Source organism: Heterocephalus glaber, unplaced genomic scaffold (genome assembly GCF_053883595.1).
Source record: "Heterocephalus glaber isolate CG9 unplaced genomic scaffold, H.glaber_assembly_v1.0 deba00001561, whole genome shotgun sequence".
Classification (NCBI taxonomy): Eukaryota; Metazoa; Chordata; class Mammalia; order Rodentia; family Bathyergidae; genus Heterocephalus; species Heterocephalus glaber.
Window position 1 is genome coordinate 14,632,002 of NW_028258349.1, and position 12,258 is coordinate 14,644,259.

A 12,258-nucleotide genomic window follows, 5' to 3' on the forward strand; every position below is an offset into this window, starting at 1 on the left:
GGCCCTGGGAAACTGGGGCAGGAAGGCTGAGAAAATGAGGGGACAACAGCAGGTCCTGGACCTCTGAGTCTGAGGCAGGAGGCCGGGCCCGGACCCCGGTCCGAGGGAGGAGGCCCAGCGGCAGCGGAGGGCTCAGGTCCGGTCTGAGGGAGGAGCCCGGGCCCAGATCCTCCCCACCCCGCCCCTCTCCTCCCGTGCGGCCGCCCCGCCCTCCCGCCAGGTACCGCGGAGCCTGCCTCTCGGGGCGCAGTCGCTCTCACCGGAGCATGGAGGAGACGAAGGACCCAGCCGCGGTCGGCGCGGGGATGGAGGCCGACAGGCCGGAGAGCGCCCAGGAGCTGCCCCCTTCGCTCCCCTCACCGCCGCCGCCGCCATCCCCGCCGCCGCCTGCGACCCCAGAGACCTCCGAGCTCCTACAGCCCGAGCCGTCGGAGGCCAAGGCCCGGCAGCTGCTGCTGGACGAATGGGGGCCGCTGGGCGAGAGCCTGCTGCTGCCCCCGAGGGTCACCTGGACGCTGCTGCTCCAGCGGCGGCCGCTCTACCGCAACCTGCTGCACTCGGCCAACCCCGAGGGTGCGCGCTCCGGCCGGCGCTCCCTCTACCGCGTCCCCTTCCCTGCTTCTCTAGCTCGGGCTCGGCCTCCGTTCTTCGTGCCTCTGCACCCTTCTGTGTCCTTGGGGCTCGTTCTCCCTGCATCTTTGTCCTGCGGCTCCTTTCGCCTGTCTCTTGTCCCAGCATCTCCCCGGCTCCCCCTCACTCTGTCTCGTAGTTCTCTCTCCCTGCCTGTATCTGTCTCTCTCTGGGTTCCTCTCTGTGTCCTCCGACTCTCCACAGCCCCTCACGGCACGGCTTCTCTTTCCCAGGACACCTTCACGCCCCCTCCCCGGGGAGCCCTGACTCACCCGTCCCTGCTGGGCTGCTCTGGCCCGGCGCAGGCTCCTGCCCTCTCTCTACCCTGGGTCAGGGAGAGGGAGGTGTGCCGGGTGCTGGCCTCAAGCTCCCTCCCCTCTGCGTTTCAGGCATCAACATTTACCAGCCCGCACCCCCTACCCGTCCCACCCGACAGCCCCTGGAGGCTCTGGGTAAGCTCCGGGGTCAGTGGCTGCCAGGGGAGGGCTGTCCCCAGAGAAACGCCGTAACCCTTCCTCCCCCGCCGCCAGGCAATTTCCGAGGATGGCACATCCGGACAGAGCTGCTCCATCAGAACCTCAGGTGAGTGGGGCCTCGGGCTCATTCCGTGCTCCTCCTGAAGCTGTGGGGCTTCGGAAGCAGCCTTGGCCTCCCTGGACCTCCTTCCTGCTCCGGGTACCGGAATTAGCGTAGGAGAGATACTTACAAAACTTGCCGCATAGGGGCCAGCAAGGTCAGGTGCTCAATAAACAGCAACTGTGATTGTTATTGTTATTCTCAGACTCTTTCTCTGGGAGGGGAAGGCCCCCATGAATCCTCCATCCATCCACAGTGGATGAGAGGGTGTGGCAGGGGCTCAGAGTCATGCATGCCCGCGTTTGGATCCTGGCTCTGCCACTTTTTTCAGCATGACCTTGGGAAAGTCCCATGCCTCCCCCAAGCCCATGCTGGGGACTGAACCCAGGGCCTTTGCACTGAGCTACATCCCTCTTTTTTATTTTTTTGCCTTGAGACAGGGTCTCACTAAGTCACAAGTCACTAGGTTTCCCAAGCTGGGATTGAACTTGGGATCCCCCTGCCTCAGCCTCCCAGAGTGCTGGGATCATAGATGTGCGCACCATGCCTGGCTCTGCAAGACCTCAGTTTCGTACCTGCTACAAAGGCTGCTGAATGGTGCTGAGGGAGCAGGCGTCACTATGAGAGCACCATGATCAGATCTGCTCCCTGGGGGACCCCTGGGTCCCTGCCCATCCCCAAGTCTCCACCCTCTTTTGCAGCTGGACAGTGAAGCAGCAGTGTGTGAACCTCCTGGCTGAGGGCCTGTGGGAGGAGCTACTGGATGACGAGCAGCCTGATGTCACCATCATGGACTGGTGTGTGCCCTGCCCTGCAGCCTCCTCTGGTCCCCCAGAACCTCCTTGGCTGCTCCTCTGAGTACTGGGCTCCTCACCTGACCATGATGCTGCAGGCCCACCCCGCCCCACCTCTCCAGCTCCTGCTGTCTGTGTTTCATAAAATGAGCCTGGACTCTTCCTTCTTTGGCTTTCTGCAGCTGTTCCTTCCTCCCTGGGTGTCCATCCCCCTGTTCTCCAGATGAATTCTTCCTCATTCCAAGACCTTCCCTGACCGCCCCTGCTCTGATGTGTTCACTACAGTGCCCTGCCTGCCCCCACTTCTCTGCCTGTGCCTCTGCTCTTCCCCGCTGGCCGTCGCTGGCTGTCCCTGCTGGGTGACATGTCTGGCCTACTGGACTGTGCCTCCCATGAGGACAGACAGGGTGAGGGCTGTGTGGGCACTGCCTGCCTGGGTCATGCCGCCTGGGTACCAGCCAGTGTATGCTGAGGGACAGGTCAGTGGCTGGGTCGGGGAAGTGGGCTGCATGGCAGCTGAGGCCCGGGCCCCACCTCCAGGTATGAGGACAGCCGGCTGGACCAGTGTGTCTATGAGCTGCACGTCTGGCTGCTGGCAGCGGACCGCCGCACAGTCATTGCACAGCACCACGTGGCCCCCCGCAGCCCCGGGAGGGGCCCAGCTGGCCACTGGATCCAAGTGAGATGGGGGTTGCTTTCCCAGGAGCTCACAGGGTCCCTAAGGAGTACTCCTTCCCAACCCGGTGCTTCCTAACGCAGGTGTCACACGTGTTCCGCCAGTATGGCCCTGGGGTGCGCTTCATCCACTTCCTGCACAAGACCAAGAACCGCATGGAGTCCGGGGGGCTGCGGCGCACAAGGGTGACCGACTCCTCCGTGTCGGTGCAGCTCAGGGAGTGACAGGCTGACCCCGTGCCTCCCTGGCCCTGTAGCACCCGCTTGGCCTTTAAAAGTTCCTAGTCCTGGGCTCCTCTCTGTTCCTTTGTCACTTCTCTGACCTCTTGGCATTTCTCTCCCTGACCCTTTAGCTCCACTGTGTCCCCTTAGCACCATCTTGCCCCTTCCTGACCCCTCAGCATCTTGGTCCAACTCTGGTCCTTGCATTTGGCCTGGCCCTTGGCTTCTCCTTTGACCTTTTCATACACCCCCCCCCCCCCCGTGTCTGACTCTGGTTTTCTGAGCTCCAGGCGGGCAGGGGCCACTCCTTGCAAATTCAGTGTTTGTCAGATAGTAGATGCTCAATAAATCTTCACTGAATGAAAGCATACACACAAGCCCAAGGACACTGAGTGCTTCTCTGACCTCTCCTCCTTATAGTTTCTCTCAGTTCACATCCCCTCGGCACATCCCCCAATCCTTGATTGTCCAGCTCCCTTGGATCATTTGCATCAACCTTGACCTCTGAACTCTGTGTACAGCCTCCTGCTGGCTCCACTTACCTCTTCTCCCATAGCCCTGAACTCTCAGGAATTCCTCAAATCCCCTCCTGGTTTCAACCAGTTATTGCCCCAGATCTGTCTCCTCACCTCTCTTCCAGGACCCCTTGGGTCTCTTCTCTACTTCTGCCAGAGTCCCTAGGCCCCAACAGCCCTCTAGGGTCCTCATCCCTGGGGGCACTGAGAACACAGATTGTAACCTGAACAGAAACACGACAATTTGAACCAAAGTGTCGTCTGCGTGTCTGGGAGGGGGGTTAAAAGTATTCAAAAATCCTGTTGTGCTGACACCTGCCTGTAGTCCCAGCTGCATGGGAGGCTGAGGCAGGAGGATCACAAATTTGAGCCTAACCTGGGCAATTTAGAGAGACCCTGTCTCAAAATAAAAATTTTAAAAGGCCAGGAATTTAGGTTGGCACAAAGGCCCTAGCTTTAAACCTCAGTTTAAAAAAAGGAGGGAGGGGGCAGGGACTTCACCTGCCTGGCAAATGCAAGGTCCTGAGTTTGAACGCCGGTACTGCAAAAAACAAAAACCACTGAAGAGACCCTGGCCCTAGCTTGGGACAGTGTCCTAGTCCTAGATGTGCCCCTGCTGTCCCAGCCTCGGACGGGAGGGTCCAGCTTCCTATGGGAGGCCAGACTAGCTCAGGGAAAGGCTATTACCAAAGAGTGGGCAAGATTTCAATGCTGACCATTCACCCAGCAATGCCCTCCCAAGCCACACACGGTCCTTGTGCGAGTGTCTTTGTGCACACTTGACTCCAGGTCAGGGCCTGTGGCACTGTCCCCATCCCCGGCACGTCCTACCCATGAGCTGTGTAGATTTGGGTTCTAAGAACAGGGAGAATGACAATGGGGACAACTTCACAAGGGCTGTATTGCAGGAAAGGCAGGGTGGCAGGCAGGTAGAAAGCTCTCTGCTCCCAGGTCAGGGGGCCCACAGCAGTCTCTGGGGACAGGCCAGGTGAGGAGCCCAGCATGGTGGGGGAACTGCGGAGGAGGGACCTTAAGGCATCAGTAGCACCTGCAACATAATCAGAAATTGTCACTGGGAGATGCCAGGGGCTCAGAGATCCAAGGTGGGGAGTGGGGGAGCTTCAAATTCAGGAGTTCATGGTCCAGGTTCTGGGAGAGTTTGGGGCTGGGGGCTTTTGGAGCTTGAGGGGGGCAGCTGGGGCTGGTATGGAGGGTACTGCCGCTGGATCTGGGGTGCCAGGGTCTGGCAGTTTGGAAACATGAATGCAGGCTGAGCTCTGGGGCTTCCAGGATTGGGGCTGGAGGCCCCAGGACTGGTTTGGGGGTTTAAGGCTGATCTAGAGGTGGGCGGGGAGCATGCTGGCTAGACTAGACTGGATGCCCTAGAACTGGGCCTGAGATCTTGGGATTTGGATCAGTTTTAGTGTCTGAGAGTCCCAGAGTGGGGTTGAGGAGCTTTCAGATGAGATGATTTGGGGTGGGTCGGGGCTGGCTTTAGGCCTGGGGCTTCAGAGGCGAGGGAGCTGGTGAGCTCCCCATCTGAGCCAGGCACCCCTCCCTGGGAAATGTAGATGGGGAGCTGGGAAGTGTTCTGGGACTCCCAGAGTGGAGCCTGGGGGGGTGCTGAGCCCCTGAGTCTGGCTGGGCAGCGGGGTAGGGGCTTGGGTGGCACAGGAGGCTTGGTTTGAGGGTGCACTCTGCAAGGGGGTCTCCAGGACTGGCTCTGGAGTCTCAGTTGGAGTCTCAGGGGCTTGGGTGGCAGGGCTGGGGGGTTGAGGGGGGCACCAGGCACCTGCAGTACAGCCCGGAGATGGCGTTGGACCAGTCTCCCAGGAGGCCCTGGCGGTACTCCTCCAGGCGGGGGTAGGCACCCGATGAGAACTTGCGCGTCTTGCCGCCCTTGCCCGGGCGGGACCACACGGTGAGCAAGCAGTCGGAGGGCAGGAAGGGCAAGTCTGCGCCCGACTCCACCCGGACAGCTCGGCGCCCGCGCAGCAGTTGTCTTAGTAGGGGTCGCTCTTGTCGTAGAGCTTGGCGCACACGCGCGTCCCTTCCTCATTTTTGAGGTCAGTGGCGCTGGGCAGGCTCCTCGGACGCCGGCAGCAGCCACCAGGGCCAGGGCCAACAGCAGAGGGCACAGCAGGAACATGGTGACACTGTGGAGCAGAGCCCCTGCGAGCTTTTATACATCTGACCGTGGGAGGGGAGAAGCTGTGAGATAAGGACTCCGAGGGAGAGAAGCCCGCGTGGACCGATGCAGAGCGGACATAGGACATATTCGCATAACACTGTAAGAAAGTCATGAAGTCAACTGGCGGGAGTTAAGGACATTTTTTTTTCTTTTATGGTACTGGGGATTGAAACTAAGGCCTTTGCACTGAGCTGCCCCCTCCTTTTTTTCTTTTTCTTTCTTTTTTTAAATTTTGAGACGGGATCTTGTTAAGCACCTGAGTTGGTCAGGTTGGGCTCAAATTTACAGTCCTCTTGCTTCAGCCTCCCAGCTTGCTGGAATTGTATGCACCCCCACGGCTGCTTACATACTGTGCTTGGACAAGATTTGTTTGTTTGCGTGAGACAGGATTTCACTCACTATGATCCTCCTGCCTCAGCCTCCAAGGACTGGAATTACTGGTGTGTGCCACTACGCCTGGGCTTGTATAAGACTTGTAAAACCTTTGCAAGACAAAATATGTGGGAAAAATTTTGTCACACTCTGCACAACAGAGTTAATAGCTATGATATATAAAGACTCTTATGAATTGATAAGGAAAAATCAGCTCCTCCCTTCAACATATTCACACTATGGGACAGGCTGAGGAGGGGAAAGGAGGTGAAAGGAAGCTGCCACCTCCAACCAAGAGCCTTTTTTTTCTTTTTCTTTTGTTTTTGCAGTACTGGTGATCAAATCCACACCCTCACACATGCTAGCCAAGTGCTCTACCAACTGAGCTACAGCCCCAGCCCTGCCTAGAGGCTTTATTAACCATGACTGGAAATCTTGAATCTACAAAATAAGTGGTAGACTTGTTAAGCTATGTAAATCTGAAAAACTCTTGCAGTAAACAAAGCAAAGGAAAATAAAAACAACCCAAATCAAGGCAGGGAAAAATAGTATCGATTTACATAATATATGATGAGCTCTTACCAATCAACAAGGAGAAATGAAATAAACCAAAGGGAAAGTTCAGGAAGGGGAGGAAGACTAAGGTCCTAGGGTTGGCCAGAGACACACAGCACTGGGTCCCTGGATAAAGCACTTTGGAGACTCTTTGGAGATCTGAGACTCTTGTGGGATGAGAACAAGGTCCACAGTGTGATGGGGTAGACAGGGTCTGTGGTTCTGTGAGACTGCGCCTCAGTTTCCCCATCTGCAAGGTGGGTGACATTTCTTCCTACACCATTGGATTCCTGTGAAGGTGGATTGCTATGTGTCTTTATACAGGGGATATAGAGAGTGGGGGGGGCAACCTAGGGAGCCAGACACTGGGTCCAAGTCCCAGCTGTCTAAGAGCTCATGCTCATGGCTGCACCTCAGGGCCTCACGAAGACACTGGTGGCATCTACTTCAGAATGCTGGTATAAAGGACAAATGAATTAATCCAGGTATCAGCATTGCAACTAGGGCCCACCCTTACTAAATGCCATATGATAGGGGTCCCCAGTCCCTGGGCCACAGACTAGTACCAGTCAGTGGTCTGTTAGGAAGCAGGCTGTACAGCAGGAGATAAACTAGAGGGGCTAGCAAGTGAAGCTTCTGTATTTGCACTTGCTTCCCATCACTAGCATTACTACCTGAGTTCCACCTCCTCTCAGATCAATAGCAGCATTTAATTCTCATGGGAGTGTGAACATGTGAGGGGTCTAGGTTGTGTGCTCCTTATGAAAACTGAATGTCTAATGATCTGAGATGAAGCTGAGGTGGTGATGCTAGCATTGAGGAGGAGCTGCAAACAGAATCACACTAGCAGAGAGGTTTGAGTGCACAGAGACCATAATAAGTCAGTTGCTTGCAGATTCACATCAAAATCCTATCAGTGAATGGCAAGTGACAAGCTACATCTTGTGGCAGAATTTAAGTCAGAATATGACTTGGTTTGTGTGTACCCATTATTTTATTTACCACTTCTGTCTATGCCTCTTTTCTGAACTGCACAATGTCTCAGTCAGTTTTGGTCAAATCATAAGCTAACCCTGAACAAAATGAGAAAAAAAAATCTGTGGAGAGCTTCTTTAAAAGGGGGGAAGATCCCATGATGAGACTGGAGAGGACTCTAAGACCACCAACAAAAATAAGCCTGCATTTAAAAGAAAATGCCAAGAGCCCCACTTAAATTGTGAGTTCATTGCAATAGGCAATTCACATACTCCAAGACCAGTATGTATAATATGTGGAAGCCAAGCATGGTGGCATAAGCTTATAATGCCAGCACTCAGGAGGCTAAGGCAGGATTGCTGCAAATTTGAGACAAGCCTGAGCCACACAGTGAGTTTAAGCCAGCCTGAACTACATAGGAAACCCTGTCTCAAGAAAAACAAAACAAAACATAACAAAAAAACAAAAATGTAGTAACTGGCTATCCAATAAAGCCATGAAACCTTCAAAATTGTTTTGCCACATGGATGCTAAGCACCTGGCATTGAAAAATAAGAGGAAAAACATATGAAGACAAAGAACAGAAGCATTTATTGAAAGCCACCATTTTGTCAAATGTGTCTGCACTGAGAGCATCATTCTTAGTAGCCAACCAAATTGCTAAAGCTAAGAAGCCCTTTACTCTAGGTAAAGAGTTGATTCTTCCTGCTAAGGATATTTGTCATGAGCTTTTAGGAAAGGTTGCAATTCAAAAGGTGACAGAGCATAACTAGAAGCATAACTAGATGAACTGATGAAGTAGCAGAGGATTTTGAGCCACAGTTGTTAAACAGGATTAATGAATCACCGTGGCATGCAATCCAGGTTAACCAGTCTACCTGTGTTGACAACAAGGCAACAATGCCCGTTTTTGTGCAATATATATATATATATTTTTACTTTTCATTTGTTTCAGACAGGGTCTCACTATTGAGTTTAGGCTAACTTTTTTTCTTTTTGGTACTGGGGGTCGAACTTGGGACCTGGTGCTTGCGAGGCAGGTGGCAGAACCACTGAGCTAAATCCCCGGCCCTTGTGCAATGTATTTTTCAAGAAGATGTGCATGAGGATATGTTATGTGTGCTTTTGTTGCCAAGCAACACCAAAGCTCCAGAACTATTTTGAATGATTATATATCAGGAAAACTAAACTGGTCATTTTGGCATTAGTATATGAACAAATAGAGCGGCTGCCATGACTGGACAGCTTTGTGGTTTCACTACTCAGGTCAAAGAGGTCACTTCTGAATGTGAGTTGACACACTGTGTCATCCACAGAGAAATACTGGCTAGCTGAAAAATGTCACCTGCACCTTACAGCATTTTGCAGGATATGATTAAAATTATAAACCATGTTAAAGTACATGCCCTTAACTCACATCTGTTTGTATACCTCTATGAAGAGGTGGATGCAGAACACACACATCTTTTCTTGCACACAGAAGTTAGATGGCTTTCTAAAGGTAGATCACTGGCCAGAGTTTTTAAGTTATGAGAGCTTCTTCAGAGATTTCTCTTAGAAAAACAGTCATCACATTTCAGTGACATAGGATGGGTTGAAAACTTGCTTACTTGTGTGACATTCAACCTGCTCAATGAACTCAATCTGTCACTTCAGAGGAATATGATAACTTTGTTCAAGTTGGTAGATTAAGTGGCTGCATTCAAAGCCAAACTTGAATTATGGGGCAGCAAATGAACATTGGGATTTTGGACACGTTTTAAACATTAGCAGAGATTTTGAAAGAGACTGAGCCAGGACCTTCTTTCTCCCATGATCACGTATCTCAACTAGCAAGAGCTTGAGCATCGCTTCCCAACCACAAAGGACCCCCACACTGGGAAGGAATGGATCCATGACCTATTTGTGAATAAGCCAGATGAATCAAATTTGTCCACACTAGAAGAGGATCAATGGGGTCAGGCATTTAGCTCAGTGGTTCTGCCACAAGCGCAAGGTCCCGAGTTCAATCCATGTTACCAAAAAAAAAAAAAAAAAAAAAAAAAAAGAAGAGGATCAATAATCATCATAAATGACAGTGGCCTTAAAAATATGTGTACTACAACTTTGAATCTCCATATGTTCTGGATTAAAATCAAAGCAGAATATCCTGAGATTGCCACAAAAGCACTGAAAAATCTGCCTTCATTTCCAACATCCTATCTTTGTGAACCAGGGTTTTCTACAGTGGCAGCAATCAAAATGAGATTATGAAGTAGACCAGACATAAGCAACACACTGGGGTGTCACTGTCACCCATCACCCCCAGATTGGATCATGCAGGAAAACAAACTGAAGCCTCCCATGGATTCTGCATTTATGGCAAATTTTATAATTTTACTATATACTACAATGTAATAATAATAGAAATAAAGTACACAATAAATGTAATGCATTTGATGCAATACCATGTGGCTCAAAAGAAGACTCCACACATGGATTCCCAGGGGGAGTTAATTAAGCCAGAAAAGCTAAATGGAATAAAGATGGAAAATTTTGTCTTTGACATCTTCCAGTTTGCAAAGAAGTTTGTGGTGTATGAAGTATTATGCAAAGATGAGTTTTCCCCACTAAAGAATGCAGACAGTCAGAATGGGAAGGACAACCCTACGACTGCAAGGCATGCTTTGATGTCCCTTCATCATTGCTAGGTCCTCAATGCAGGGGGCCACTTCATAGATGAAAATAGTTCTCACCTTCCAGCAATTCCCAGCTTGAAGGATGCCAATGATGTACCAATCCGGTGTGAAATCCCTCCTCTTATTTCCTATGCTGGAGAAGGACTAGAAAGTCATGTGGCAGATAAAGAATTCCATGCACCTTTAATCATTGATGAGAATGGAGCCCATTAGCTGGTGAAAAATGGAATATGAGCCATATACCAAATTCTGCTACAGCAAGGGATAGCTTTTTATCTTTAATAGAATAACTGCGAACCTAGAGGACCTATCCTGGTAGACTGAAGTTTGAACATTCACAGGGTTTCATTTTGCTTGTTGAACTCTTACAACTACTACAAACCTCTCAAGATCCAGATGACTAAACTTCAGATAGCATTTTTATGATTCTCAATTCATTGAAGTTCTTATTTATATTTTTCAATTGTTTGATTTATTTCCAAGTCAAGGAAAACATTAGCCATCTAGGAAATATCTTATAGCTTAAATATAGTCAGGGTGTTCAACATCACTTTACATGGAGCTGGAAGCTTTTGGTTTTGAAATTGTACATAATAATAATAATACGTCATTGTACATGTCAGGAGGTTTCTATGGTACTAAAAGTTTGTTTTATTTTATCAAACATTAAATTTTTTTTGAGTTTTGCAGGTTTTTATTATTTCAAAATGCCTTGCAATTAAATGAATTACTGTTCAGAAATCTCCCCTTTTCATACAAAAATACTGTGCTACTGATACAGTTGAAAAAGTTCAATGACTTCTCCTGAAGGAGAAATTCACAACATTCCCAGGATCAACACAAAACCTAGCCTTGTCCCCACCAGTATGCTCCCCAGGCCCTGAATACCGGCACTGAGCCACCGTCAAGGCTCTTTCTCCTCCAACAGAGCAGCAATCTCCCCCACCCTTGTCCTGAGCTAGGCCTGCACTTGTTGGCTACCCTATTCATTCTGGCCACCTCCAAATGGGACAGTAAATGGGTTTGCCTTTTGCAAAGGGGACTCAGCCAGCTCTGGAAGGTCACTCTCAAGGTCTGTAAAGGTTCACATCATTAGTGAGCATTAAATTTTTAAAGAAAAAAATTGGTTAGTAAAATAAACTTACCTTCTTGTCTCTGGAAAAAAAAAAAGTAACACATTTGAATCATCGCAAATCTACCACCACCCCCATTCATGGAAAAATTATCTTCCACAAAACGTCCCTGATGCCAGAAAGGTCAGCCTCCTTTCTCTGCCATGTGAGTATTTGCCATTGTCATTACTAAAACCCTTAGCACAGTGCCTGGCACTTAGTAAGGATTCAGTAAACATCAGCTATCACAACACAACACCAACAACAATTTACACTTGCTGTGGTCACTCAGCTATAACCCTGCCCCTGTTTGTGCCCTCCTCCAAGCACTGTGTCTTCCACTTTGGGCACAATAGCGCAGTGCTCAGGACGCAAAGGCTGGAAGCTCTTGCAAATGAGCCTAAATTTTGAGTCTGCCACCTACTTGCTGAGTGACCTTGTACAAGTTAACTTACCTCTCAGAGATCCAGTTTCCTCCTGTGTTCAATGGGACAATAAAAAAGGAGTTGATGTATAAGATAATCTATAGCTAATGTAACACATGAACAATCAATGTGATTTTTTATTTATAAATATACTTAAAATATAATATTTAGTAGAGACAATAATATAAATGTGAATGTATAGAGCATGAAGTACAGTGCCTGGCATAGGGTCCAAGCTCAGTCTACAGTAGTTTTGTGACTGGTCTTGCAGTAATCTGTGACCATGGCCCTGGCCCAGGCCGGACCTGGAACCTTCACCCTCCTTTCTTTCCATGACCCCGTGAAATCTAATCTGCAGATGCTGACTTCCCAGAGGGCCTCCTGATGCCAGGGCCACAGATCCCCCACCTCCTGATGATGCAAGGGCCCCTGGACACTGGGTAGAGACACATAAATGTGGTACAGTGACCTACAGCCTCACCTCCCAGGAGGGTCCAGGAACTTGAGACACAGGGCAGGGAGACCCTGAAGCACACAG

At 50.3% G+C, this 12,258-nt stretch overlaps 2 protein-coding genes across 3 annotated transcripts; one reads left to right on the forward strand and one right to left on the reverse strand.

The window, feature by feature from the left end:
* The first annotated feature begins 211 nt into the window (after positions 1–211).
* On the forward strand, positions 212–3,840 carry Nccrp1 (NCCRP1, F-box associated domain containing). 2 transcript variants are annotated; one of them, XM_004859095.3, is made up of 6 exons: positions 227–573; positions 1,020–1,082; positions 1,161–1,212; positions 1,908–2,003; positions 2,541–2,679; positions 2,760–3,840. In XM_004859095.3, the coding sequence occupies exons 1-6, from the start codon at positions 267–269 to the stop codon at positions 2,898–2,900; spliced, it is 798 nt and encodes a 265-aa protein (XP_004859152.2). In that variant the 5' UTR covers positions 227–266; the 3' UTR covers positions 2,901–3,840. The 2 variants fall into 2 exon arrangements, with proteins under 2 accessions (XP_087047284.1, XP_004859152.2); XM_087191158.1 differs by lacking the exons at positions 2,541–2,679; positions 2,760–3,840 and adding an exon at positions 2,286–2,511 and having other exon boundaries at positions 212–573.
* Positions 3,841–5,155: 1,315 nt separating this feature from the next.
* Positions 5,156–5,561, reverse strand: Sycn (syncollin). The gene is given in 3 exon segments (XM_087190854.1): positions 5,156–5,383; positions 5,386–5,486; positions 5,489–5,561. Coding segments are annotated over 3 exon segments (402 nt in total).
* Between the last annotated feature and the right edge of the window lie 6,697 nt (positions 5,562–12,258).